Source organism: Barbatula barbatula (genome assembly GCF_947034865.1).
Source record: "Barbatula barbatula genome assembly, chromosome: 18".
In the NCBI taxonomy this organism is placed as follows: domain Eukaryota; kingdom Metazoa; phylum Chordata; class Actinopteri; order Cypriniformes; family Nemacheilidae; genus Barbatula; species Barbatula barbatula.
The window spans coordinates 4,628,478-4,656,359 of record NC_136781.1 but is presented as its reverse complement, the minus strand read 5'-3'; the positions used below and the strand labels follow the sequence as shown (position 1 = coordinate 4,656,359).

At 37.6% G+C, this 27,882-nt stretch overlaps 3 protein-coding genes and 1 long non-coding RNA gene across 10 annotated transcripts; 1 reads left to right on the top strand and 3 right to left on the bottom strand.

Annotated features, from left to right (window-relative positions):
- Positions 1–2,139: 2,139 nt before the first annotated feature.
- cnot6b (CCR4-NOT transcription complex, subunit 6b) lies at positions 2,140–10,284 on the bottom strand. Of its 4 annotated transcripts, none has more exons than XR_013787942.1 (13): positions 10,109–10,284; positions 9,053–9,183; positions 8,573–8,759; positions 8,349–8,434; positions 8,147–8,251; positions 7,953–8,018; positions 7,706–7,863; positions 7,412–7,566; positions 7,150–7,301; positions 6,822–7,040; positions 6,462–6,664; positions 5,345–5,953; positions 2,140–5,308 (listed from the first exon to the last, which is right to left on the bottom strand). XR_013787942.1 is itself a non-coding variant. In XM_079480269.1 (12 exons), the coding sequence occupies exons 2-12, from the start codon at positions 9,162–9,164 to the stop codon at positions 5,741–5,743; spliced, it is 1,656 nt and encodes a 551-aa protein (XP_079336395.1). In that variant the 5' UTR covers positions 9,165–9,183; positions 10,109–10,284; the 3' UTR covers positions 3,287–5,740. The 4 variants fall into 4 exon arrangements, 2 of the variants coding, with proteins under 2 accessions (XP_079336395.1, XP_079336394.1); XR_013787943.1 differs by lacking the exon at positions 10,109–10,284 and adding an exon at positions 9,763–9,895; XM_079480269.1 differs by having other exon boundaries at positions 3,287–5,953.
- A 279-nt stretch (positions 10,285–10,563) lies between these two features.
- Positions 10,564–16,019, bottom strand: simc1 (SUMO interacting motifs containing 1). Of its 3 annotated transcripts, none has more exons than XM_079480034.1 (10): positions 15,529–16,010; positions 13,756–14,835; positions 12,646–12,899; positions 12,479–12,548; positions 12,240–12,400; positions 12,036–12,131; positions 11,808–11,930; positions 11,510–11,666; positions 11,319–11,403; positions 10,564–11,243 (listed from the first exon to the last, which is right to left on the bottom strand). In XM_079480034.1, exons 1-10 carry the CDS (start codon positions 15,676–15,678, stop codon positions 11,020–11,022), a joined length of 2,400 nt encoding a protein of 799 aa, XP_079336160.1. In that variant the 5' UTR covers positions 15,679–16,010; the 3' UTR covers positions 10,564–11,019. The 3 variants fall into 3 exon arrangements, with proteins under 3 accessions (XP_079336160.1, XP_079336159.1, XP_079336161.1); XM_079480033.1 differs by having other exon boundaries at positions 10,565–11,243; positions 12,646–12,902; positions 15,529–16,019; XM_079480035.1 differs by having other exon boundaries at positions 10,695–11,243; positions 12,646–12,842; positions 15,529–15,943.
- Positions 16,020–17,678: 1,659 nt separating this feature from the next.
- On the top strand, positions 17,679–27,831 carry mmp17b (matrix metallopeptidase 17b). Of its 2 annotated transcripts, none has more exons than XM_079479743.1 (12): positions 17,679–17,831; positions 22,641–22,978; positions 23,169–23,301; positions 23,376–23,523; positions 24,359–24,467; positions 24,623–24,800; positions 24,918–25,094; positions 25,188–25,284; positions 25,386–25,456; positions 25,895–26,041; positions 26,143–26,400; positions 26,705–27,831. In XM_079479743.1, exons 2-12 carry the CDS (start codon positions 22,814–22,816, stop codon positions 27,040–27,042), a joined length of 1,821 nt encoding a protein of 606 aa, XP_079335869.1. In that variant the 5' UTR covers positions 17,679–17,831; positions 22,641–22,813; the 3' UTR covers positions 27,043–27,831. The 2 variants fall into 2 exon arrangements, with proteins under 2 accessions (XP_079335869.1, XP_079335870.1); XM_079479744.1 differs by lacking the exon at positions 17,679–17,831 and adding an exon at positions 20,676–20,803.
- Positions 18,810–19,440, bottom strand: LOC306907569. Its single transcript, XR_013787914.1, has 2 exons — positions 19,363–19,440; positions 18,810–18,981 (listed from the first exon to the last, which is right to left on the bottom strand). It is a non-coding gene; the product is annotated as an uncharacterized lncRNA (long non-coding RNA).
- Positions 27,832–27,882: the final 51 nt, after the last annotated feature.

The following is a 27,882-nucleotide window of genomic DNA, read 5'->3' as shown; positions in this document are numbered from 1 at the left end:
TCTAAGGTAATAAAAACATAACACTTATGAAAGGCCTTATACACATCTGAAGACAGTTACTTTATGTATATTATATAGAATTTCTAGCAATATATCCTCCTTAATCTTACACACCGGTCCTATAGATGATGTAAATAATGATGTAAAGAAAAAAAAAACAGTTATGATTCTATCTCCCTAACAAAGCAAGCAATTTGTGACATTGACCATTAATGTTAAACCCTTTGCACAAAAGGTCATGTTTCCTTGGTTCCATTGAAGCATGTAAGATGCTCTGGAACATTTTGAAAGCGTATTGAGAGCATTCTGTCATTCAGTCAAAACGAGACAAACCAAAATATTAAGACATTTCACTCAAACTATAACCTAAATGATTTTTTGCTAAATAGAAGCTTTTTCAACAGATTTTTAAACACTCCTGTTCACAATAAATGTTGTTTTAAGTGTGGTCCCAGTCCACACACAGCTTCTGAAAAACTCTAAATGTTTCACGTCAAAAAAATGTCCTATTAGTTTTGACTTCTATTTATTTCTACTCTATCCTTAAAATTAGTTTTACTTTGTATACTATTGTAGGCTGTATGAGACCAGTTATACTTCGCTTATGATTTTTGTTGTCCTTATGTTGTGCCAATTGCTTCCATTGTTTACCTCATTTGTAAGTCACTTTGGATAAAAGCATCTGCTAAATGACTAAATTTAAATGTCAATGTAAAACACATCTTTGAGAGCAGTAATTCGTGTGTAAAGACAGTCTGTCATGTTTTCCACAGGGCTCTTCGTGAACTGTGGTAAGGTGTAATGGTGTTGTCATATTCCGAGGATAGAAACAGAAAAGATGCTAACATGCGTGACACATCTGCAAACTCTTAGCAAGATGTTGAACTCTGCCACGTCAGTGCAATAACCAACAGGACCAAAACACTGGACTGTGGACTCTCAAACTGTCCATAAAAGTCTGCTGCCGGAGATGAAAGACCTCAGAGCAAAAAGAAAGTACAGCCAAAATAGAAGCCGTACAACAACTGCATGTAATAAACAAATGGTGTGCTTTTACTTAAAATTTGTTTAAATTCGAATCAAGATTTGGGCTTTCTCCAATAAGCCTCAAAATTATTATGTCGCTGAGCTCCATACACACGGAGAGTTGTACACAGTTTAAACTCAAGTTAAACTTGCAATTTCCTTACAGAAAAGTGCTTTATGTGCATTGTGTACTTTGATAGATGTGGTGCCAGATTTTGTTTCATTTTCATTGTTAACTGTTGACAACAGCATTTTAATTCTGGCTAAACAAACTATAGATAAAATCAGATTTTCACTACACGGTCATCATCGCCCAAAAAAATCAAGATAACAATTGTGCAGTTTCTGTTTTAAATAAACAAACCAAAGTAAGCTTTAATTTTGTTTATTTTGAATTACACTTCAAATATGAGTGCAGTGAGGCAAAGAGAGTGTGCACCGGCGAGTCTGTAACCATTGTGTAAAATATTATTTGTAAATTACCATCATATTGAAAATGTCAATATCACGATTATTGACCATGCCGGCCTATTGTGACACCTCTTATGCATAGTCTACTCACACGGTTACAAAAATGTGAAAAAGTCAGTGACATGACCTTAAATTAGATCAGAGTCAAATTGACACAAATTATTTTGAGTCAAAATGACACAGAGCTAAGATTCAATTTTTGTTTTCAAATATCTGTACTCAGTGATTATATAGGCCTACACTAGAACGATAGGGGCAATGCCTTCAAAATAACAGGAAAAAGCGACAGGGAGATCTGACATGTTCAAGCTAGATCTTTCTGTGAAAAACATGTTTACAATTAAACAGAATGGAGTGAAAAATAAAACCCACGAATCTCATTTTCAATTTCAATTCAATTTCAAACTCTCTCTGTGCTCCTTTCTGCTTATATGTCGCCCCCTTGTGGATATCACCCTACACCTTCAGCATAACAGTACCAAAAGCACAAACATTTTTATCAATTTAAACCTAAATGTTTTAATGAAGTCAAATTTCAGTAGCTCGCTCTCACAGTAACATTAAACATCTTGCAGTTAAAGAATATGATGTGGCAGAAAACCTTGTTTGTATTCTTCCAGCAGATTAAAAGAAAACAGCAGATCAGAAGCAGAAATAATTTATTATCAACCATAGATAGTTTCCTTTACACTAATGTATTTTCCTATGTACAGATCTCTAGAACCAAGAATACAGAGAACAGGCAGAAAATAGTTGTTTACCATTTGTTTTCCAGAGACGACATCTTTAAAAAGAGCTGCCTATTTTGGATTTTATTACAGATTGAACATTCACTGACAATTGTAAAAGGTTTTTTAATGCTTGTTGTTTATCACTGCTGGCATTATATTGCATGGTAAACAAGAGTTGATCCCATATATTAGATAATGGCTCGTGGGCAATATTTAGACTGTATGTGTTAGTACAGAGAAACTACTCCACAAGGTTGTTGGCCTATGAAAAACTATGAAAAAGGATTCTGAGGTGAAATATAAAAGGTTTTAGATAATCTAGTTTAATTGCTGCAGGGTTTCTTTTATCAAAAATGAAGGCTGGAGAAAAAATTAAGTTTCATTGTAAATGGTATAGCGAGAGGGAAAAAAGATGTAAAGAAAAATTGGGGATCTGTGAAAAACATTTGATCCATTAACTGCACAAATTATTAATAATTTACACATAGATGTGTGTTAACTACTGAAACTTTTCTATATTTCTGTGCTACTAGTGTCACCAAACAGATTGAAGACACGCCTCACCAATCTGCTATAAGTTGCACATGCATATAGTGCCGCCCAAAATAAATAAAACAGACTAACAGAAAAGTTTAGAAAGCAAATGTGGATGAATTAACCTACAAATAACTTAATTCTGCACATTACTCTGGGATAGAGTAAATAAACATCAAAATTGTATGCATTTTACCATTTACAATCTCAGCCTAAGAGAATGAGGGGCAAAAACAATACTGCATGAACTGCAATAAGGGAATGACAAGGGTCTCTGAATTTAGTCTAAATTTTTCGTGTGTCGCCACGTATTACTGATTGAAATGCACTGATATCAAGTTAAATACTTCAACATATAACTGACTTCAATCACAAATCTATCCTGTCTTCACACCACAGTACACATTTACTAATAAAACAAGATTTCACTGCGAGTCTGTGGTGATGGAACCGGCTGCAATCCGAGAATCATCTGTTTTAGGAAAAATGTTAATTTGGGAAAAACAAATAAAAACGAACAAAATAAAATATCAAGGCAATTCATTATATACACATACAGACCACAATTCATGTTTTGTAGAAATGAAAATATGCAATACACATTTTGTTCACACTTTACAAAAAGCTAATCTCAATTCGACTATACTTCTATTAACAATTTATGGTCATTTAAAAAGACAAAAAAAGTGAATATTTAAGAGGCCCAATATAACAAACTGTTCTGGTCCTTCCTGCTAAAACAAAGACTCGAATTCTGCTGCATAGTTAAAATAAACAGATTATGACATTTTAAGCTTGTCATGGTCATGCAGACAAAGGTTTAGTGAACCAAAATACATCAAGCACTAAAACACCTCACCACAAGTAGACCAGGTGTCATTTACAGTTATAAAGGTTATATTTTGGTCCCAAGGCTTATAACTAATATTATGGAGTGTTTAAATAAATAAAAAATCTCAACTAATTAAAAGGAACCAAAGGATGAAAGTCTTTTACAATTGGCTTCACAGCAGCATGCATCACACTGGCTCTACACATAAAGGCTGATGGCTATGTAGGGGACATTATGGGCAGACATGGAGGAGTATTAAAGCACACTAGATTATACAACATAGCTTGGAGTTGAAAAAAAAATCTGGTTTGAAATGCAGATCAAAATTACTTTAAAGCGAAAAATGTTGTCCTTTTACCTGATTTCTTGAAACTTGAACAGCATAAAATGAAGAATCACCAGAACTTAATCCGAAAGAAAGCTACACAAAATTTCCACCACAATGGTTATTTACATGACAAGAGGTTGTAGATTTTCTCACATGAAGGAAGTGCAAAACACAGATGCATCATATCAAGCTCTGTATATAATGCAATGACAAACATTTTACTGACACATAGATGGAATAATATAAAACGATTACTTCACAATTCAAAACAGCTCGAGACGGATGACTGGACAAACTGCAATTCTAAGGTATGAATATACCAAAGAATGTGCTCAGAAAGTAACAAAAATAAGTACTATAGTAACAAAAAGTGCGAAATGAGTGCAAATGTATGGCAGCGAGAACAGGAACAACCTCTTTGTCTTTTCCACAAGCTGGTCAGTTTGATTAATTTTGATAAAAACGTAGCTTATAATACAATCGTTTGAATTTGGATCATAATTTATTCTCAGTACAAAAAACATTTAAAAAAGGTTCTTGCATGTGGCTCATACACAATCAAGTCAAGCATAAATATGTCATTTATATATTTGATTAAATTTGTACAAAGACCTGCGAAGACCCCTTTGCTCCGATACAATATAGGGGGATTTACAGCAAGGACAGAACAATACTAGCCTCGAGAACAGTGCTACAGATCTTTCAAGCGTGTGATGAAAAAACAGGAAATATAAATACAGTGAGAAATCGCTGGTTTAAAAGACTCTGTTTTTCTATAAAATCTCGCCATCTAAAAGAAATAAAGCCCCCTCCCATCTATAATCAAACCCGGAGAGATTCCACAGTGAGATCAAGTGAAGATTAAATAATTCACATAGCCTGTCAAACAAAGAACCAAAGAGAGCCTGCCTCTGTACAAAGGGTTAAAACAATCGTGTGCAAAAAGCAGCGCCGCAAAATTAAGTAATTCTAAAATTTGGTTTACCTTTTGAGCGATTAAGCTTACATCTTTCAAACTCCCACCCTAACGCAGGCAGAGAGAGAAAGACGTATAAGTGCTTTTTTTACGATACCTAAGCTTGTTTAAAAACATTCAACAACAGTGCCCTAGCTTTAGCCCGTTCTGAATATTGCACCATTGATGGGAGGATAAAACTTAGACGCAGCACCAATGTAAAGCAAGTTTCAGCACCGCACAAGGACGGTGTTCCACAATCCTACACCGCTGGGGATTCACCATCTAGTTTGGTCTGCATAACACATTGGTCACTCATTCAAAGGAAAGTTTTGCAAGTGCATATGAAGTGAAGTACAACTGAAAACAAAAGGCCGTAATTTAAAAGCTAAGCAAACAAGCTTTTGAATTTATAATGCACCTATTGCTAACTGTATAAAGAAATAAATAGAATGACTTTCGCGCACAATTTTTTTAGTAATTTTTTTCCGAGCTATTTAGTCATGAGACAGGAAAAAGTATATGCTTAACCAGAATCTGAATTATAACGGACCATAAATGAAACTTATAAACATGTAATCCATTTGAGTGTGTGACCAAGTGCGTTACCCTCATCTTTATAAAAAATATATAAAATCAAGCCAATGGGAGGGATTGTTTTAACAAAAATCCATGACCGGGACAATTAAAAAATTAAATCATTGCCTAAAAAACTCCCTGACAAAATACAAAGATGCTTGGACCCTAAAAATTAATAAAGATAGAAACAAAAATATTTATATAAAAATCGCTTCGAGGTTTTATCGTTTTCAGTATGTTTTCAGAAAAACTTCTGCGGCGCCACGACTGGCTGGAGGGACTCACTACCTGCGTCCAGGTAAGTGGACTCCATTTAGAGAGGGAGGATAAGGCAGGGCCAACTCCAGTTGTGCAAACAGGGAGAAGTGATCGGAGGGAATATGAGGGTGTGGGCAACCAAAGATATTGTTCTCCATGAGCCAGTTTTTGTCCAACGGACCCAGGACGCCCAGCACGCTGAGCTGTGGCCTGGAGTAGAAGATGTAGTCAATGATACCCTAAATGGGGTTCAGACAAAAGGAGATTCAGGATTTGCAAACATACATTTGAAGTAAAGCATAAAGTGTAGCATAAAGCTATATAGAGTAGAATTTTAAAGCAATAAGACTGCACAGTGGGCGAGACTACAAACTTAAATTTAAAGGAATTGTAACTGACAAAAGCAATAAGCATCAGAGTTGTTGCTGTGACTATCCATGTGCCCGTTATTTGTTTTCAGCTAAACACACAAGCCAACCATCCACTATCAAAGATGTAAGCACACCTTTGTTTTACATATGCCACTTTAAAAACCATGTCTTGCATAAAAACTATGAAACTATGGAGTTTGTGAAGTATCCCATCACTACAGCCAACAATACATTCACACAAAATACACCTTAATAAACCTTCTGACCATTCCGTAAATACAGAATGAAAAATATTCTTTACAAAACATATTTGCAGTGATCTCTGGCAAGAGCTGTGAACGAAAAACTGTGGTTGACCTGCCCTTGCTTTTCTTACCTTAAAGTCCAAAGTGTAATTGGTGTAAGGCATGAGGCCATACTCATAGGCACTCTTCAGCTTGAAACCATGTGTGATGCGACCGCTGGACGAACCGTTCTTGCCATTGCAGTTGAAGTTGGTCAGGCTGTCGCTGTAGCGCAGTTCTCTGAAGTCTTTATGTGTGCAGTCCACTCCACCAGTGCTCAGGTACTCCACCACACCTGTTATTACATTAACAACTCATAATGTCTGCTCAACATACCAAAGAGAAAAATCAAGCTACCAGTTCCACCACACATTCTGTCCCACTGTCAAAAACCTAAACACATCAATCAAAATAAAAATGTTTAGACCAGCTGTCTGTTTAAGAAGGCCTACCCGAGTCAGGAAGTGAATTGAGATCAGCACACAGCACCAGAGGGATGGAGCTGGTTTCTCCGGAGAGCTTCAGGTTGCGAGATGCCTTATCTATTATATTCTTCACCTCCGACATGAACATCATGGTCTGCACCAGCTTCACATCAGAATATTCTGGGTCCCAGTGCATGTGAGCATTCGCCACTAGTAGGAGCTGTTTCTCCTGGAGGGATTTACCTGCTGTAGGAGAAAAACAAATTTTACTTTGCAATAGTCACATTATTTGGATTTGTTTTGTTGTTATACATTACCACATAAGATATGCGAGTACATATAGCCAGAGACTCACATGACATCTCTAGTAACTCCTTTAGCTCCAGCAACACAGCAACCCCAATGTTATCCTTGGTCATGACTCGATTGAGCATAGCCTCCGAGCCCTCAGAGTTGGCCATAGCCAGCTGGTTAAACTCTACTGTATGTTTCTGCACAATGCTGAACCTAAAAGCAAAAAAATATTTCAATCAGGTTCCATTTAAACAAACATTCCAAGTCACAGAACACATCACAAAAAAACAGCACATGAATGTTAATGACAAACTTTTACTCACTTTTCCGTCTTGAAGAATATTGCACATCCATCGACATGTTTTCTGTCCGATTCCGACATGGTTCTGGCTCGCGATTTGGGGCTGAAGAATCCATCGTATCCCTGTTTATTCAGCTCCAGCAGGAAGTAGTTGTAATACTGCTCCGTCTCCACTTCCTGTGGACAACACAGCAGATAAAGCCCTCTAACAGTGTTAGGTGTTTACTCCGAGCTACCTGACCACTGATCTAAAAAAAGCAAAACCCTTCAGGAGAAAAACACTTCACCTCACCCATTAGGACTGTAATCTCTTTACCTGTAAGCTGATGATGTCTGCATTGCAGCTGAGGATCTCCTGCATGATTGCCTTTTTCCTGTAGCTCCAGTTAAGGGCCCAGGACGGGCAGTAGCCGTAGAGCTGGCGAGTGGCGTACTTATCACAGAGCATGTTGTAGCACATTACAGTTATTAGGGCTGGCGGTGCAAAGACGAGAAAGAACAATCAGGATAGGTGTCCTCTGCCTTTCAGATTTTCAGTAATCGTTCTTTTAAGAATTGTTTACCTGTTGGTCTCGTTCTATCGTGCTCCTGCAGCACAATCCAGGATCTGGATGGTTGTTCTGTTGGGTCTGAACAGTAAAGGCACATGCATCATTTTAGAATATTGTTTATCAGCTTTAGTAAGTAACATTAAAGACAACGCTGAATATACTTCGGTTACATGGCAGTTCTTCAACAAACATTAAATGACACCTACTGCACTTGATAGCACCGGAGAGATTGTCCAAAAGGTAGTTCAGCAGTCGGCGGGTGCCATCTGGCTCGTGATAGAGGCTCATGATTTCTTGACTGAGTGGATTGCCTGTACAGACAAATACAGTGAGAAAAACTAACGGCAAATATATTCTATTACGCAATGATCTCAACATGTCGATGTTTCTGGCAAAGAGATCGCTTACCTTTCAAGCCCAGTGTTTGTAACTGAAACAATTTGCCCAATTCGAAAGGCAGAACCCGCAGCTGGTTGTTATTTAAATGCAGTTCCCTGTTTAAAACAAGGTCATTTTAGTGGCATAAATGACTAAGATACATAAAAAAATCATACCCATTATTCTTTTTCCACATTACACAAAACAAATGATCCATGAAAAGAATGCAAGCAGCTTCGCTCCAAGCAGCTCACCTGAGAGACACCATGTTGCCAAGCTCTACTGGCAGGCTCCTGATCTTATTAGATGACAAGTCCAGGAACACAAGGTTGTGCAGCTTGGCAATGTCGGGTGGGATGCGTGATAGGCAATTGTCATTTAGGTGCAGATAGGTGAGGTGAGTGAGCGACCAAAGGGTTGGGCTTAGACTCCGAACGTTACCTGCAAGACACAAAACATTTTTTTGCTTCAACATAATAGTACATTATCAGATATAGAGATCTCCTTGATCACATAACTATAATCAACATTTTTGCTAGCACACCTCTAAAATGTTTGGTTAATGTTGTTTATGGAGTCTGTATGTTGGTTACAATGGTCAGCACTCTTTCCCTCCAAACATGTGTGTGCATCGCAATGTTTACTTTTACTCGATAATGTTTATATGTGAACTACATGCAGACTTGGTAAACCCACATTTTGTTCAGCTGTATACTTGAACTAGAGAACCATACCAGTTATTTCAAGTCCATCCCAGATGGATTTTTTCCCACTGTTTGCATCCTCGCTGGACATGATAGTGTACATCCGCCGGATATCAGGCGGGTCATATTTCTCCTTGGGCATCACTAGACCGCTGTGAAACCTAAACACAACACAATTTCACAAAATATTTAAGACATATCAAAGCCTTAGTAAAAGTATAAATATCCAGTCCACATTATAGACCTGAATTCTTTTTATTAATAGTGCCTCAAAGTGATAAAGAAATGATCGAGTCTAACGTAACATTCAGCGAGTTCTTTAACGTTACCGAGACAAATACATTTTAAATTATTCCCCCTGTCGTCTTTGTTTCGATAAATAGTTGTGTTTAATAGTACTTATTTATTTGTATATATATTTTGCTAAGTGACCTCGGTACAGGAACTAGTGTCAAAACAAACAACTTTTTAAAGTTAAAGCACAACTGTTAGCTCCTCACAGCACCGTATCAAATCGATTACAAACCCCTAATAAAACAACAATTATAATAAAACAACTACATATTTAAAATACCAAAGAAATAGCATTACAATTATTTTCTGACTAAAATAAAGAAACACTACATAGCATTTAAGCTAACAAACAACTAGCTCCAAACTACGCTAATAACCTATGTTAACCCAACAATGCCGTAAAAAAACTCAAATTAGCAACAACAAATAATAATTGAAAAGTTCACTTTTGAGAAAGCAATGCGTCGTGCGTCTGGGTTTGTAACAGGAAGTGTGTTGGTTTACGGCTAACCCTGTTTGCTAGCATTAGCTGGTGAACTTGGAATCCACTGAAGGATTTAGCTCTCAATGAACACACGTATGACCAATGAGCACTCGTCACGATATTCACTTAAACATGTACAAGTATTCAAAAAACAATACAATAAGCATTATAGTCTCCCCTGGACACAAAAAAAAAGAGATATATGCCAAGTTAACTAGTTTAGCTAAAGCTAACTTGCATAGCAAATCAAAACGAAAAGACAAATCCAAAACAAATCGTTATATAAAAAAGTAATGTTTCAGAATTACCTCCAATAGCATACCAACTCCTGAAGTAAATTTTGTGTCTCAAATGTAACTTAGGCTTTAGTTCATTCGTTCGTGGCGGCTGTGCAGCTACAGGGTGCAGCTTAGCATCATGGCGGAGAGTTTTTGTACAGATGTCTGTCTGAGGATGTTGTGTGCTTTCCAAAACAAGGGTCCATGTGCCCACATCTCCAGGTCGTGTCTTAATCCTAGTGAGTTGCCCAACTAGAACGTACCTGTTGGTTCTACATTTCATAATGTTGTCAAAACTGCTTTGAAAACTCTTGACACACACACAGAATAGGTTAATGGCATTATGTGACCATTCCTACATCAATATATAGTATTTTTTACTATAGTAAACTGCATTAAAATTCCTAAATACTTGTTTTTAATTTTACCAACCTAAATACTGTAGTACGACATTTACTACAATTAATTATGACTAATAATAGACTATAGTGCATGCTAGAATTTACTATATTAAATACTACAGTGCACTGTGGGATTTTTCACGTGGGTTTAAAATAGTATTGTTCTCATGTAGGAAATCATTTACATTTTTTTGTAATTAATAGTTTGGTGGTTACCAAAGTTTTGTTTGACAATAAATAATTGATACCTGATAAACTAATTAACTGCTCATTAATGAACAGTTCAAACTTAGACAAACAATCTTAGGTGTAGTACAGAAGGTGCTGCTGTGGTTTTATTGGGTAGTGATAGAGATTTGAGGTGTTGATCTTTTGCTAGAAATGCTGAACATAAAGCCATACAAAGCTGCCTTATAAACATCAAATAGCACAAACTAAAATAACCGATCAAGTGTTGTACAGTTTTGCTGAACAAACAGAAGTCATTTAAAAGTATATTTAAAAGGTAAAAACATCAAAACAACTTTGAATTATCAAAAGTCAATGAATCTGAATAACACTGGATGTGTCATTTATGTGATCCTGTAGTTGCGACAGTGACTCCTTCATCTCCATTGAAAGATCATGGCCACTGTCTTTGACTGCACGAGACAGGAAGACCTCTGCCGCCCTCTGCACCACTGACCGTTTCACCTGGTCATTCTGCGTCCACAATGGAGAGTGTGTCTTATTAAAACGCACAGTGATGGGATATTGTAGGTAACCTGGAAAACAAATGTTGACAGCATAAAGGTGTTTGTGTGTACTTCATGTACGAGCTGAAAATAGGCAATCGTTACCTGTCACCACCTCTTCATAACTGAGCATCAGCATCCATAGAAGTTGAAGAAGTTCATCCCACTTTCTCCATCTTTCTCCTCCATCCTGACAACACAAAGGGAGATCATATCAGTTTAGTTTATTTATAACAAAGGAGATCAATGCAATATTAAAATCTGCTATAAAACACGAATTATTTGTTTTGTTTTACAGAAGGATCTGAAGGTAGTGTGGCGCTCTGGAGGTAGTGTAGTAGCCTGCTTAAAGACATGGGCAAGGTGCTCTTCTGAGAACAAGCATCATCCAACAGCATGTCCAATAATTTACATCTCAGCAGTTTGCTCTCCAAAGTGCTTAAAAATAAGAGTCTGCCACACAACAAGAATGGAAGGTTTAGTTAATCACTGTCAGAAGACATTGACAGAAATCTCTTCATTTACAGCAACTTTAATCTTAAATTCTAATGGATTGTAATACGAAAACCAGCTGTTCTGTTGCTCTGTTTTTACCTTATCTGCCTGCAAGGTGACATTGTGTTAAGAAGTTCTTGTGAAAGTTTGTTTGAATTGCGATGGGGGGCCTTGTCCACCTCCAGTGCCAACGTCAACATCTTCTGAAGTGACAATACAATCCTATAACAATGACAATGTAAACCTAGTCTTTATTTAGCATTGGATGGACTGATCATTATTTGGAATTGTATGTGCAAATGATGATACAACTACCACTTCACCTACTTAAGACAGTTGTTGCTCTCTCTCTTTGGATATTGCACATTTTCTGAGTGGTGTACTGATTCCTTAACAGCATTTAATATCCAATTTATTACATCCCTAAGAGCAAGAATAAAGACACATCTCCAATTTGTATACACATTTTAGCTAATAATAATAATAAATACATTTAGAGAGGTTTTTGTTTTAGCAACAAATGTAACTTACTTGACACGTCTGAACTTCTGGTCACAAGAAAGCATTGCCTTTGCAACAGAGTTTTCAAGATGCCGATTTGTCAGTTTAAACTGGAAATCATCTTCTAAAACCTGCAACACATACTGCAGCAGCATACAGCGAACCTCTGTCCGTAACCTCTTAGTGTCATCCTTAAAACAAGACGTTGTTGATTAAACATTCTAGGTATATAAATACTGTGTAACAGTACTATGTAACGGTCTTCCTACCTTTTCCTCTATAACCGACGACAGCAGTTCCCAATCCCACGGGATCATTGCTTTATCTGCAGGGTGATATCTGACAACAAAACAACATTATTAATCATTCATTTTACTTTGTTAAAACTCAAATAAGATGCAAAGGTATCAACTCGAAGCAGGTGCGATCACACTACCTCTGTATCTTCATCAACAGGTTATAGGCCTCTATGGCTAGGACATAAGGACTTTGTGTGTCCAAGAAAATCCCCCTCAGCAGATGTGTGGTGATACCCACAGGTGGGTAGTATCGAGGTTGAATAAAGTCACCCAGAAGCTGAAGAGTGCCCTCTGGGTAATTCTCCTCAATGGTGCTGTATACTAGGCTGAGGCTCTGTCGACAAAGTGGTTCAGGAGAACCAAAGTCTTCATCATTTTCTCCATCTTCAAGCTGCTAAAACATAAAATGGTCAAATGAAATATTCTAGGCCATGATTGTAGTGTTTTGGGGGAGCTTTAAAATGCGCAAATATCTTAAGGGTGAAGAAGTTATTTTCAACTTCAATTTGTGAATTGTAACTCCTATAAAACGTTCTCTTTACGTAAGAAATCATCTCTAATGACATGTAAAAAAAGAAAAGTAAACATTGTACAGACACGACCTGGGTGCGGCAGCAGGGTGTGTCCAGATGCCATTTGTTTTTATGGTTGTTCATAGGGATGCACGATAAATTATTGGCCATATCGGTATAATATAGATTTTTAATATTTAGGCTGATATATTATAGCCGATAAATCATTTCCTCTGGTTAAACTACTTTACTGGATTTTAACTGCATGCTTCGTGCAGCTAGACTGTAGGCTACTGTCTTTCTGCCGTGATCATTCACTTACTGCTATTCGCAAAACATTGTTGATGTAGGTACATATGCAGAGTATTTATGAATGTGTAAATTAAAGGAACAAAAGCATATTGTTTGATTCATACTGCTTTCTGTCCTGAGACCTGTTAGTGATGTGGCTATTAAGAACATTTTTCTGGATTGCTCTGTAGAAACATCTATAATTTGTCTTTTTGAAGGTTAAAGAATTGTTTACTAGTGTAAAGTACATGGTTTTCAGGGAATAAAGCGAACTAATTTCCGCAGTCAATGTTTTCAAATAAAAGCAGTTGTCCACTTTTTGCCTTTTTATATTAATATACTTTACACCGGCCAATATATCGGTTATCGGCCTCTGATGTTAAAGAAACCTAATCGGTGCATCCCTAGTGGTTCAAATTAAATAAAGTTGAAAACAATTCTTACCATCTGTGAAACCGTGCCAACCACACACTGCCTCAGTTTTCTGAACTGAGCCAGACATATATGTTGTGTGTTTTCTTCAGAAACATTTGACTCCACAGCATCATCTTTATGGTCTTCACCGATGCTTATCTGCCGAAGTCTAGTGGGGGAGTTTTCCCGGGACGCCACATCTAAGAAAGTTGGCGAGAGAGGCAGGGAGATGGGCAAATTGAAGTTGCTGCTTGATAAGCTCACTGTTGACAGACCAGGCGAGTGTGCCGCTGTGTCACTGGCGAGAATCTCTGTAGAGGTGGGACTGCTTGGTTTGCTGGATTGATTCTGGTTGGGTGAACGTTCAGGGTTACAGAGCGATAAACCCAGTGAGGAAGGCGTGGAGGGGGATGAAAGCATAATCTGGGTTGCCAACATTTGATTTACGTCTTTGTTGTCGCCAGTATTTACAGCCGCACCGTCCTCTGTTGATGAAATTGTTTTGGACTGTAATCCAGTATGACTTTCAAGTTCGCAGATTTGAGGTGACTGCGGGCTGTACCATGTTTTGAAGGTGGTATCATTATTGGATTCATCAGACAAAAGAACAGCATCTACTTCACTTGGACAGTAATATGGACTATCACGGCTGTAAGGAGATTGAATAATGTAATCCTGTATTTGTGAAGAATCAATATTTTGTTCCTTCTCTTGGTCTGCTCTTACGCTGCACCCAGTCGGTGAGAGTCGTGTCTCTTTGGTGTTCAGTGATACTGCAAAAGAGTCTTTCAATACTTCAGATGAACTTTCCAAAGTCCTTTCGTTTGAAGACTGCACACTGTCCTGGCTACATTCTGAACTGGCCACATCTTTTCCATTATTGTTGATCAGACATTCAGATTGTTCAGCTTTTCCAAAAGATGTTGTTATTGGATGTGAAGGGTATCCCACGTGCTTGTATATGGCATCTATTGAAGGCAGAGCCTGGGACGAATCCTGCGGCTCCAAGTCAACATCTGTAAGATCGATAACTATGGGAGAAATATTATCTTTCTTTAATCCTTTTCGAATTGAAGAGACCAACTTTTGGTGTGTGATATCGATGAGGACCTGAGACAAATAAGCAGGCATGAGTGAAGAAGAATAGTTTTTTGGGCAGATGAAAATAAAATAACCAAGAGAAAGAGAAACATAAACAGTGGTCGACCAAAAGCATACCGATACAGATTCGGATGACACAATGGAGAGATCCCATTCAGTTTCCATTTAAATCCATCACAATTTCGTTCATATTTTAGCATGCAACTATACGACTACCCCGATATTCAAAATAATGTATGAAGAAATAAATTTAACTCAACATCTTGAAAACACAGCTACAATTTGCACGAGCAACTGACCATACAAAAACGCTCTCGATTCATTTATTAGAAATTCATTGCTTATTTTTTTCTGTTAAAACGTCTAGACGATATTTTAAACAAACAAACTTACTGTGTGGATTTATTTTTCAAACGTGCCAAAGTAACGTCACCTGCGTCAGAGGGTAAACGTAAGGCCTGCGATCTCGCGCGCAGCGTTAAATTACATCTTTTTTGATGTTTTCCCGGGAAATCAGCTTGTTTACGTTCGTCAGCGCAAGATTGTTAAAAAGTGGTGCTGTGTTTAAGAAAACCTCGCGTGGTTTAAATCTATTGCATGCAAGCACCGATGTGCGTAAGCAAACATACCGAAATCGTTTGTTTTACATATGTAAACTCGCTCTATTTGCCGCAGCAGTGATGAACGAGGGCACAAACTTACAGGTGTAACCGGGAGCCATTCTTCTCGGATAAACGGCATGGCGTCTTCTTTGGCTTCTTTGTAACTGCCTATAAGCATTATGTCAGAGTCGTCGTCGCTGCCCGAGCTGACAGAAATAATGTCCGCCATCGTTCGAACGATGATCTGCATCACCTTAAGTCATTTTTGTGATGACGGAGGTTTTCACAAGAGAGAAAAAGGTTCTTCCATAAAAAAAGCGGGAACAGTCGAGTAAGTTATACATGTGCCGGGTTAAGCAAGCTAACGAATGCATGTGTGCCGCCCAAACAAAACACACATGAAGAAGAGTTTGTAGTCATTTATGAGCAATTCCGTCAGTAAGTTGCCGTCAGGCATTCGGCATAACAAGACACAACGTCGTCAAATATGTAAATACTATATATCGTATGTGTGTAAATGTTTTGTTTCGCTATTGGAGGATGTGAAACGTGACGAGCAATGAACTTCCGCAAGTGTAACGCAATGTTGTCACTTCATGCGGAAGGGTGTTAATAAAGGCGAATTATACAAAGTCATTAGCTGCTCAATATTTTTATATTTGTGTGCTGCATGTGTTCTGGTTAAACGTCATTAAATGTGTAATAGAGCTTTAATTTCTGAGGTAGTCATTTGATATAGGTTATATTTCGCTATTACAAGAGGCGGGGATGTAGCTCAGTGGTAGAGCGCATGCTTTGCATGTATGAGGCCCCGGGTTCAATCCCCGGCATCTCCACTTTTTCGTTCTCTTTTTTTCCACATCACAAAAACCCGTCAAGTGTAACAGCACGTTTAGAGTATAATAGTCCCAAGATATGCAAAGTTTTCTGCTTTAAATATATTAGTTATAAGTCAGTTATTAGATTATTAGTCAGAGGGGGATTTATGAGAGAATTCCAATGCCGCCCCTGTAAGTGAGCAAGACTGAGGCCCATGTCCTGGATTTACAATGATTATCTGTGTGGCCAAGTTCTCCAACAGAGATCTCAGTTGTCTTGGAGACAAGGAAGGTCACTTGGTCTTTTGTGGTATATGAACACTTTCTTTCGAACACACATCCATTCACTGATAAACTTCCTGCCATGTGCATCAGTCTAAAAATACATAAAACACTACCCATCTGCCCTCTAGTTCACACACTTTGACCTGGCCCATTCGTGTGTGTCACAAATCGTATCCGGGGCAATAATGCCTCTTCGCTTATGCTTTTCAATAATGAATAGACATACTGTTTTTGGGTAAGAAACGTTACAAAAGCTATTTTAAATATGTCGGATTGTTGCTTTTCAATGATATCAAGAGGTCAGGTGATATGGTTTCTGTCCCCTTGGAATTCTCTTGTACAGGTTATACACTGAGAAGTTTACCAGAACAGCATTATAAACATCCAGCGCATGCCTCAGTGGCCCTCAAAAGTATGCTTTTTCAATCCGACCATTCTCCTGGGACTCAGAATTATCCAGCAAAAACACAGATAGCCCATCTGGATATGTGCTTTTCTCTCTTGCTCACTGTCATAATACACAAGTTAAAATTTATGTTCAAGATATTTAAGAGCCCCTCCACAAAATCGTCACCGTTTGTTCATTATTGATTATAAATTATAATGAATACATGTTTTTCATCATAACATTTTTAAAATAAGAAAGAATAATAGATAGACTACATATCATTGAGCTATTTGGCATCAGACATCCAACATCAACAATGCATTTAGCTAGATCAGTTCAAATCTTTATTTAATTTTGTTAATCCTTTCGTTAAGAGGATTTAATCCAAACATACCCACTCGCAAAACCAACGAAAGATAAAGCAAAACACTAATCTGGCAGTAGATCTTGGTTTCACAATAAAATATCAATATGTTAGTATGTGTATAAACTATTGTTATCGCTTTAATTGTGTCTATTATTTTACAAGGCACATTAAAGTCTATATTTAAATAGTTTGAGTCTGGTTCACTTCGACAGAGAGCCCACAGCGTCTTTAAATCTCCTCACTCGATATAAAGAGGCTTTCTCACACTAGTATCTTTCAAGCACAGAGAGAGAGAGAGAGAGAGAGAGAGAGAGAGAGAGAGAGTGACAAATGCCTGATGCACTTAGCAGGGGCGGGTGGGACGTTATTGAGGGGGGTATTAGGAGTCCATTGTGCCAGTGCAGAGGCAGAAAGAGAGGGAGTGAGTGAGGGGTGAGGGGATGAGGAGATGAGAGAAACACATCTGTTCGAGAGAAGGAGGACAAGCACGACAGATCATGCAAGAGCAAAAGAGGAAAGAGTCTGAAGTTGTTGAAAGTGGAAAGGTAAGCAAGTTTTGTTTTTCTGTATTGTGATTTAAATGATTACTTTTATTTTGTTCTCATATAAACTCTAGTAACTTATCATTGCTGTATAAATTATCTGAGCTTAAATGATTATGATTATAGTCCTGTTGTCATACACAATTTTATTTTAGCTTTAAATCACGTTTTTAAGAACAATACGTACCAAGTATTAAGTGGAACTAGAATCTCTGTCTTTTGGCCATCATGGCAAAATAAAAGATTTGTATGTAAATAGTGAGATGTTTATTGTAAGTGCTGCACGTCAGAATGTAAATGTATAGCTAAAATGGGTCTATTCACAATGTTATGTGTATAGTATTGTAAGGCAGTCAAAAACACATGATAAATATGTTGATATGAATTATAAATGCATAACAATGTCATTTTAGTTCAGCAAGACTTTGACATATTTTCCACAAATTGAACATATTATTGTTATATATATAGTTAAATATATATTATTGTTATATATACACTGTAAAAAATTCTGCCGTAATTTGACGGTAAAATACTGGCAGCAGGGTTTCCAGCTGCGGACCGTTATTTTACGGTTTCACTCATTTACGGCTTTCTGTAAATTAACGGTAAAATCCTGGCAGCAGGGTTTCCAGCTGCGAACCGTAATTTTACGGTTTCACTCATTTACGGCTTTCTGTAAATTAACGGTAAAATCCTGGCAGCAGGGTTTCCAGCTGCGAACCGTAATTTTACGGTTTCACTCATTTACGGCTTTCTGTAAATTAACGGTAAAGTACTGGCAATATGGTTTCCAGCTGCGTACCATCATTTTACAGTTTTATTAAATAGCATATTTTCAGTAAAATACTAGCAGCAGAGTTTCTGAATGAATGCTTTTTATTTAAATAAATTAAACAACAGACTGGCAAAGATGAGAAGAGGAACCATAAAATTACCAAACAGATATGTTGTGCATAAAGAACCCAGTCTATAGACATATTTAAACAGATAAAAATTTATTATTATTTCTCCATAAACAGATACTGTGCAAAAAGAACAGTCTATAGACATATTATCTAAACTTCTTAAACAATAGAAAACATTGTATTATTAAACCTTGAATGGGCAAAGAACTTTCCACCATCTGTGACCAACTTCACATGCTGGTAGTCTGAAAGATAGGAAAAAAAACTTTAAGCAGAGTATCTATAGAAGGTATCTCTAACCCTACTCTTGGAAAGCTACAGTCTCGCCACGGTGTTTAAAATGAATGAAATGTGCACTGTGTGTCGATGGTCACGTCAAACAAATTGCCCCAAAAATAACGCAGACTTGTTGCATGATGATGCTCTGCCTGTGTAACTTGTGAATTTTCGTGTAACAGCCACGACTATGCTGATCCATGAGAAAGACAATGGAGCTCAAAATTATAAAAACGCGGTGTGTTCAGCAACACAGAGTACATTACTTAATAAAACGGCCTGCTTTTATAACAGAATGCAATTCAGTAGAGAGGCAACCTTTGGATTAACTGATGAATATTTTTACTCACCACCTTGCCGGTCTTCTTGGAGACCTTTCCTCTGCAGGTATTGGAGACTCGTTCTGGTTTAATTCCAATTAAGCGTCTAGGTTCAACAAATTTTCACAGAATACAATAACCATTTGTTAATCATTCTGATTGAAGAATTTATATACACTAAACAGTGAAAGGATGGAAAACTCTTAGAGGTCGTACCTTTGAAGAAATTCTTAAGTGCAACCAGCCTCCTCCTGATACTGCAGATGGAAGATGTACACTCAAATATAATACGGCCCTCTAGACTAAGCATCCATCTTACAACATTTGCCTGCCCTCCAATGTCTAAAATGAAAAAAAAAAACATTTACATTATAATTTCAATGAACTGCCTTTGAGATTGCTTCATTTGAACAACCGGTTACCGGTGACACTAACCGAGCATAATCAGACGAGGACTGGCAGGTAGAATGAGTGTCTTCTCAACATCAGATGAAGATGCAGTAATCTGTAGAGAAAACACAATACATGGAAAAACATCAAAAAATTACTTCAATACAGAAATTTTTATAAATTACTAGTGGAAAGAAAATGCATAAAACAAGTCCATCTTCATGTTCCTGAAAACGGGACCGCTGAAGATTGATAAGCAGGTGGGCCATCTCTGTGTTATCCGTATGGGACAGAACAGTCTTCATTCCTCCCGTCTCTAATGTGTGATTTAAGGTGCTTATAAAAGGTCCTTCAGAGTTTACACCTGACTTGACACAAAAAAAACATTAGATGTTAATTCAAATAAGGTCACTGACACAGATCGGATAACAGTGAGTTACTTATTGCAAACAGGCACAATTAAACCTGACATGAGAAACATGCATATGTCTCAGAAATGCAGGTGTAGTACTACATATGTGTCCACAAAGCTTGCAAAAAAACATTGCTTATCTTTAACACCACGAAACAGCACAAGTCTGAATTTCATTCATTTATATCTGGAGGGATTTAACGTTACCTCAGGTAATAGTCACTTTACGGCAATTTACCAAGTCTTCTTGGTCTAGCTAACGTACAAAAGCATACCACACATGTAATATATTGCGCTAACACACACAAAACTGTATTTTTTACTTTATTTGAAGTTATTAAGTAAATTATTATGTTATATATCGACGTTGTACTGCATGCGCTTACCGCCAATTTAACGAAGCAAACCACCAGTCTACTGTACCGTATTTGCAACAGAACGTGTGTGTGGAGACACAAAACTCATTTAATAATCAAACTTGAATCCCATGAGTTTCTTCAGACGAGACTTGAAATAAAATGTATGCAGCTACGAAAACCGCGAGGTGTCACACTGACTAGAATTCATTCAGCAGGTCCGCCACTGACTCTTGTGCTGCGGAGTAAGAACCCGAGCGGCGGGGGAGGGGAGAGCAACTAGACTGGTTTAGTTCCCATGATCGACTACCTTGTAAATAGCTTCAATTTGAGATTGAATCTGTAACGTTTCTACTACAACTTTTAGTCAAGGAGTGTCGTTGAATTATCTAACAGTTTCCCCCTTCCGCACCGCTTCTGATGCTCGTCAGTGGTGGCCATTTGAGAACTCTCTGGTTTGTGTGTCAGTCTAGGTAATTCGCGCCACGCAGCTCAGTCAAAATATATAAGTTTCGAAGCGCAATATAATAAAATAATAGATAAATACAAATAAAAACACTTACCTTGACAGTGTCTTGGAAGATATGGCCGTCTCCTGGCGTACTCGTGTTCTCGTTGACTTGTAAAAACGTCATCCGTAAATTAGCTAACGTTAGTTGCGCAAGTAACGTTACTGTTGTCATCGAGCCAAGAGCTTCAAAATATGACTGTTTTGTGTAACAAAATGTAGTTTTGAGAGTTGTTTAGACGAGAATGTATGTGTATAAAGTTCAGATCTGCTGTCGTTTAATAAAGATAGCGTCTATTAAAAAATTTGCTCCAACTGTTTCGGACAAGTGAGTCGATTTCACTTATGCACCCCGCCCAACGCAGCCTCACCTCGGCAAGTCTTTCTTAAACTCACCGCTGGCTGTGATGTCTCTGTTAAAGGGTGTATTTTTTATGAATACATTCTGAGTTATCATACCCGTTAGCCTTTCTCTTCCAAACTTTATTTCTATATCATCGACTGTATTTGTCTAAGGATCATCGATACTTTAAGGTTGAGTAAAACATGGGGTCATTTTGTTTCACCCCTGAAAAAACCCTTTAAATAGGGGATTTAATTATGTTATCCCTTTAATTATTTGTCCATGGGGAAATTGTTTTAACTGAGGGCAAAGTTAAATTGTACAACTTGTATATTTCTTACTGTGCAAACTTATTTTACTTTGTAATAAAGGATTGTGTAAATTATCACAGTAATGTTTTGAATTACTCTGTTTAAATGTAAATCCAGACTAAAAAAAGATTAACTCTGATTGCCTTTGTTTGCTATACAGCTCTTTGCGGTTAAATTCCGTAAACAGATTTACAGTTGAATGTTCTAATTTTACTAGCGAGTAATTAATTTACAGATCAATGGCTGTAAATTAACATTATTAAACCGTTTTTTAAAAGAACAGTATTTTGCCGTTAAAATTGGCCGTATTTTTACGGTAATATTTTACAGTGTATATTTTCCACAAATTGATACATATTATATACATGTTTTCGCTACTCTAGACTTGCATCCACTACCAGAATGGGTCGGAACATGCTTACCTTCATCTTTCATAAATGTGTCATTTCCCGTTTTTCCTATCATTCCCGTCACTCCCCTTTTTACTTGTCCTCTGTATAGTCGTCCCCTGGGACAGCAGCGCTTTCATTTAATTCCATTATTCCATAACTCTTCCTTTACATGCCGTCATTGCATCCGTTTTCTTTTAGTCTTACAACTTGCCGCCACCCCCATTGTCCCCATTTCTTTAATGAAACGACACCTCTTAATTTAATCAAAGGCTCAGATGCCCTGAGTTCCATGTCTTTTACATGTTTTAGAAAATGAAACACATAAAGCCTCTGCAACCTTTTACATCCCCAGTCTTTGATAAAGCATCTGCAATTCAATTCAATGATGCATCTTTATAACCAGTCATCAATGAAGTAACGTATTAAAAATGCATTGCTCTTAGTAGACTTTATATGGATTGACCAGATTTGTTATATGACTTTACTATTGTGATTGCAATATTCATCTTTTAATTTTTACGCCTATTTATAGACCATAATTCTGTGTGGTTTTGTTATAATTATCACTAAATTATCCCTACATTGTGTATTTACAGTGCTGGCATCAATTCTAAAATTCTACAACACAAGGCAGACCAGATTGATCAAAGATGACATCATCAGAATCACTTCTGGAGTGAAGAGGATTGCCATTTATTAATCTCTATCAAAAATTGCCATTGGTTTTGTTGGTAAAGGGTTCCAAACTGATGATCCATGTACTCTAAGTATGATGACAGTGTTTTGGACAGCGGTTGTTGTATGCATATGTGGTAACACAGTGGAAATTTATGGAACAGCTGGTAAGGAGGAACCAGCCAGCTTGACCAGCGCTGTGACGCCTACTATTTTATCCACTATTAAACCAACAGAAGATGAGAGTATCAAACTTGTGGTAAGAGCATGCGTTGCAATGTAATATATTTGTATATGTTTTTCTGCATTAAAATCAATAATAGCAAGAACCCTTAACTCTAAAAAAATGCAGTGCTGTTAGCAGCGTTGAAGTTTTATCATTATATACAGTTGTATGATTATGCATGAAGTGTTTTTATGGTTTCATGTGTGTTACTAAATTTCGGCAGGACTGGCTCACAAAATATGGATACCTCCCACCCCCTGATCCATCAACGGGTCAGTTACAGGCCTGGACAGCTGTCACTCAAGCGGTGAAGCAAATGCAGAGATTTGCTGGATTGGATGACACTGGAGTTTTAGGTATGAAAAGCATTGTTTTTCCTTTGCTGCCTTTCCAATTTACCTCATTAAATTGTTCCTCTTTCCTGTCACAGATGAAGAGACACTTCAATTAATTCAGACCCCTCGATGTTCACTCCCGGATGACCAAACTGTTCAGTTGTCAGCGTTACACAGTGATACACAGAGTCAAAGGATTAAAAGGGCCATGTCAACCTGGGCCAGACGAAATATCAACTGGAGGTCAGAAGGAATATTTTTCTTTTTGGGCCTTAAGCGGCTTGATTGCATTGAATATTTTTTTAAGATCTTCATTTAATTTAGGCCATAAAAGTGTTCGCCATTAGATACTTGAAATAAATGTTAAAAAAATCTAGGGCCTACACTGTTTCCCAACCCACGCACCTTACAGTACAGACCTTACTTCTAACTTTTAGTGGGATCATGGGGTGAAAAGAAGACCACCTGCCCGCCACCAGGGCTCTATTCAAAAATCAAGACTATATCCAAGCACACAGAGCAGACAGCCAACAGTTATGCAAACAAACTAATCTAATGCCGAACAACGCGTCAGATGATGCACCTAAATCAATGTCTATTTGCTTTGAAAATGTTATTCGAGTTAAAAATATATTTATTTAATTTAGGCACAAATATTCACGATTAGATATTTAAAAAAGAAAAGAAAAGAATCTGGGGTGTTCATGCCGCCCTGATCCTTGCCCTAAAATGATCAAATAAAGTGGAAGCAGTGCTTTAATTAGCCTGAGAAAAAGTGCAAGTATATAAGAAAATATAACACTGAACTGCTACTGTTTATGCAACATGTTACTGCAAATCATCTTTGTCCTGTAGGATGTAAATGTAAGACACTTTACAGTTTTTATAAAACATTTTTTGTTGTTGACTGATGCCATTTATGATTTTATTATTTGTGGCCCTCAAAATAATACAACAATATGAATGAAACATCAGCTCCAGTCTAACACCCGTCCGTCATTTTCATAGTCAACAGGTAATAAGAGTTTGAGCTAAATTAGAGTTCCTTTTTGAGCGGTTTTTCTTTTGTTTTTCTCAGGTTGCGCTCTTACCCAGAATCCTCCAAACTATCACGAGAAATGATTCGCTCCCTGGTGTACTACTCGCTGAGAGTGTGGGCTGATCAGACATTGCTTGAATTCCATGAGGTTGTGTGTGCTTTTAAGATTCTCAACAAGCACTGACTTCTCTGACCCGCACATGATATTTGTTATAGTCATTTTATTCACTAAGTAAATCTTGTATAATTTATTTATTTAATGCAATACACATTCAAAACGTTATTCGTATGTTTATCCAATAGGTGCGAGGACCAGATGGGGCTGACCTCCAGATAGATTTCTTGCGTGGTCCCCATGGAGATGGATTTTCCTTTGATGGGGCAGGTGGATCTGTTGGTCATGCTTTCTTTCCGTCAGATCCAGACAGGGCGGGTGGAGTTCACCTGGATGCAGATGAGGAATGGGTCTTCAGACAACCAGGTAACTTCACTTAACATTCATAAGCAATATAATCGGACGATTGGTAGACAAATTTTACCTCAACAGGGTGATCTGAATAAGACTTGCATTTATCATTGTGTGTTCATCTGCAAATAGCAACAGAGGGGACAGATCTGTTTACAGTGCTTGTGCATGAGCTTGGTCACGCCCTCGGACTGACTCATTCATCGGCACGACAATCTGTTATGCGGCCGTACTACCAGGGACCTCTGGGAGACCCCCTACACTTCCGCCTGGGGCATCATGACCTTCAACATATAACAGCTCTTTATGGTAAATCTCTTGTCGAAAATATTTTTTTATTCTTTGAAAGCTTTGCAATTCACATATAATTTTATGTGAAGATTGAAAATGTTTTCTGTTTAGGTAAGAGGGGAAACCATATTCCAACTGACAGTCCTCTTGTTGCAACGGAACCTCAACTACAACATCGACACGGCGGTGTACACAGACTCACACACATGTACAGACACAAGATTTATTTGAGCTAAGAAGTATATTACAGTTCAAATCATTTCAATAATCGTGATGAAGAGAAAACAAAACTCAGTTTTTTGTCTTAAGTTCCGTGGATCGCTGTAATTCCAGTTTCGATGCCGTTGCCAAGATCCGAGGAGAGATCTTCTTTTTCAAAGGTTGATATTTGTGTTATTTTTATATTTATATTTAGAAATGTAAGATGAAATCCATTAGCTCAGGTACTGAACAAGTACATCAAAGAATTTTATTTAAATAAAAAAAGGTCCTTGTCTTATATGATTCCCCTTGGTAGGCTTATACTGATGTGTCAGGAACGGGGAGGGAAGAACCCAATTGCAGTCAGCGCTACTTTACACAAAAGACCACTATTGAAACACAAAACAAAAGCCCACGATGGTGTAAATAAGAACGGCACAAAAACAGAAACATAAATACTACCCAGGTGGGGGCAAAAACAAGGACTGGGAATACGCCAACACAAGGGCATTAAATAAGGGAAATATCAAGGGAAGATAATAGTGGGCAGGGTGATGACACACAAGCGGTTAGCAAATTTATATAAACGTAGTTTCTCTCTCTCATTCTTTCTTCAGGGCACAATATGTGGCGTGTGAGCAGAGTTGGTCTGGTGTCAATCCGGGCTGTTTCTATACAGAGACTCTGGTCTGCTCTTCCGTCTTCTCTTCCACTGCGAGCTGTTCTGGAGAGACACGCAGATCATGCCATCATCTTTATTAGTGGTCAGTAGTCCAACACCCTTTAACATCTAGTTTATGCTACTTTTATGTTTGTTATGTAAATCAGTTCCACCAATGGCTTTCTTTGTATTGTACATGTACAGAGTCCCAAATTTGGCTGTTCAAGGATCTTTCGCTTCAAGAAGGCTTTCCACAGCCTCTGGATGCAGAAGATTCACAAGGAGGTTGGCAAGGACTGCACTGGGATCCTACACGGGGTGTGGTGTGGGGGTCCATGATTGAGGAAAGAGAAAAGGGGGGAAACCCAGAGGAAAGTGAAGTCTGGAGAGAGCTCATTGAAGGAGGAGTGAACGGAATTATCACAGAGAATGACGAGAGAGACGAGGATGGACATTTCAAAGGTGATATTAAGAATAGTTTATCAACTCATGATAATTCTGTCATCATTTATTCACCCTCATGTTGTTCAAAACCTGTACATGACTTTGAAACACAGAAGAAGATGTTTTGAGAGATGATGCCTCAGGGGTTTTGTGTCCATACAAGAGAAGTCAGTGGAGGTCAATGTTGTTGTCAGTGTTCTTCACAAGATCTTCTTTTGTCTGCAGAATAAATGAAGTCATACAGATTTGAAATAACACAAGCAAAAATATTTATTAGTGAATACTGATGTATTTGTATGATTTTATTCTCTGTATCATTCAGGTTCAACCTACGTTTTCAAAGGCGCTTCCTATTGGAAATTTACTCACCCTGGCTCCACCCCTGAAGATGGATACCCCCGTCCTCTGGCCACTGATTGGTTGGACTGCCCTCAGCCTTCATCTTATAGCCCCGGTGACATCTCATTGATCTCTCACTTTGGTCAACATGAACTTAAGGAGAAAGGAGAGAGAATAGTCGGTCAGATTAGACACAAAGACGAAACGGACCGAGATAAACATCATCACTGGGACTGTCCATGTCTGAACACTGCAGTGATCCCTACTGGACACTTTCTATTACTACTGTTTGTTTTATTTCTGCTCACTATGACTTTTTAACTGTCACTTTAACACAACAACTTTAGGAACTTGGCAATCAGTTTCTGATCAAAGCAAGACAACTTTAAAAGTTACAAAGTTGTATTTATGTACAGTGTCCTTTTAATAGGACATGTAAAACCTGGAATGGTCCGTTTATAAAACTGGGATTTCCAGATGTGGAAAAGTTATGAAAATTTAATACAAGTCTTAAAGGTCATTGACAAGTCATGGAATGTTGCATATTATGAGCACATTGTGTTTTAGTTATGCTCAGATTAAAACTATTTTGTCTGGTGGAAACAGATTTTTAATGACAGACAAAGTCATGAAAATACAGTGGTCAGATGGTTTGGGAAGTTTGAGGATAGGTCAATCCTGCAGGATTTTCCTCTGGTTTTGTATACTACCAAATGACCCCATTTTAATGATTAACAGTTAAGTGCGTCTGTCTTTATTGTGCTATTTGTGAGATTTTTATTGTGTTATACGTTGAGATCAAAAGATCTCTTGCACAAATGTGATTTAATTCATAACGGGGTGGATTATCTTAAACCAAGACTAGGCTTTAGTTTAATTGGGATATTTAAGTGATTTTAACAGACATGACTTCCTAAAAACATTACATGTGTGCATTTTGAGGCAAGACAATTATGTATTTTAAGATTTGTCCGTACAAGTTGTTTTCCATATGGACAGCTCTTACATTTATTTTAGTATATGTAAGAAACAAATCACAATCAGCAAGCAAATTATTATTAAGAGAAAATCTGCCTAAAAATAAAATAGAAGAGAGTAAAGTTTAATCATACAAAGCACACTGTCGTCTTTTGTATTGCAATGCATAACATCATCTGCTGC

What these genes read in the sequence shown, in the direction of transcription:
- cnot6b (XM_079480268.1), bottom strand. Translation starts at nt 9,842, where the DNA reads ATGCTAGCAAACAGGGTTAGCCGTAAACCAACACACTTCCTGTTACAA. An exon ending in CGATAGAACGAGACCAACAG is followed by an intron (nt 7,864 to 7,952) that starts GTAAACAATTCT and finishes TTGCACCGCCAG; the next exon opens with CCCTAATAACTGTAATGTGC. An exon ending in ATTACACTTTGGACTTTAAG is followed by an intron (nt 5,954 to 6,461) that starts GTAAGAAAAGCA and finishes AACCCCATTTAG; the next exon opens with GGTATCATTGACTACATCTT.
- simc1 (XM_079480033.1), bottom strand. Translation starts at nt 15,678, where the DNA reads ATGCAGATCATCGTTCGAACGATGGCGGACATTATTTCTGTCAGCTCG. An exon ending in CTGTTGATGAAGATACAGAG is followed by an intron (nt 12,549 to 12,645) that starts GTAGTGTGATCG and finishes TTTTGTTGTCAG; the next exon opens with ATATCACCCTGCAGATAAAG. An exon ending in CGTCGGTTATAGAGGAAAAG is followed by an intron (nt 12,401 to 12,478) that starts GTAGGAAGACCG and finishes TCTTGTTTTAAG; the next exon opens with GATGACACTAAGAGGTTACG.
- mmp17b (XM_079479743.1), top strand. Translation starts at nt 22,814, where the DNA reads ATGATGACAGTGTTTTGGACAGCGGTTGTTGTATGCATATGTGGTAAC. An exon ending in AGACGAAATATCAACTGGAG is followed by an intron (nt 23,524 to 24,358) that starts GTCAGAAGGAAT and finishes TGTTTTTCTCAG; the next exon opens with GTTGCGCTCTTACCCAGAAT. An exon ending in ACATATAACAGCTCTTTATG is followed by an intron (nt 25,095 to 25,187) that starts GTAAATCTCTTG and finishes TTTTCTGTTTAG; the next exon opens with GTAAGAGGGGAAACCATATT.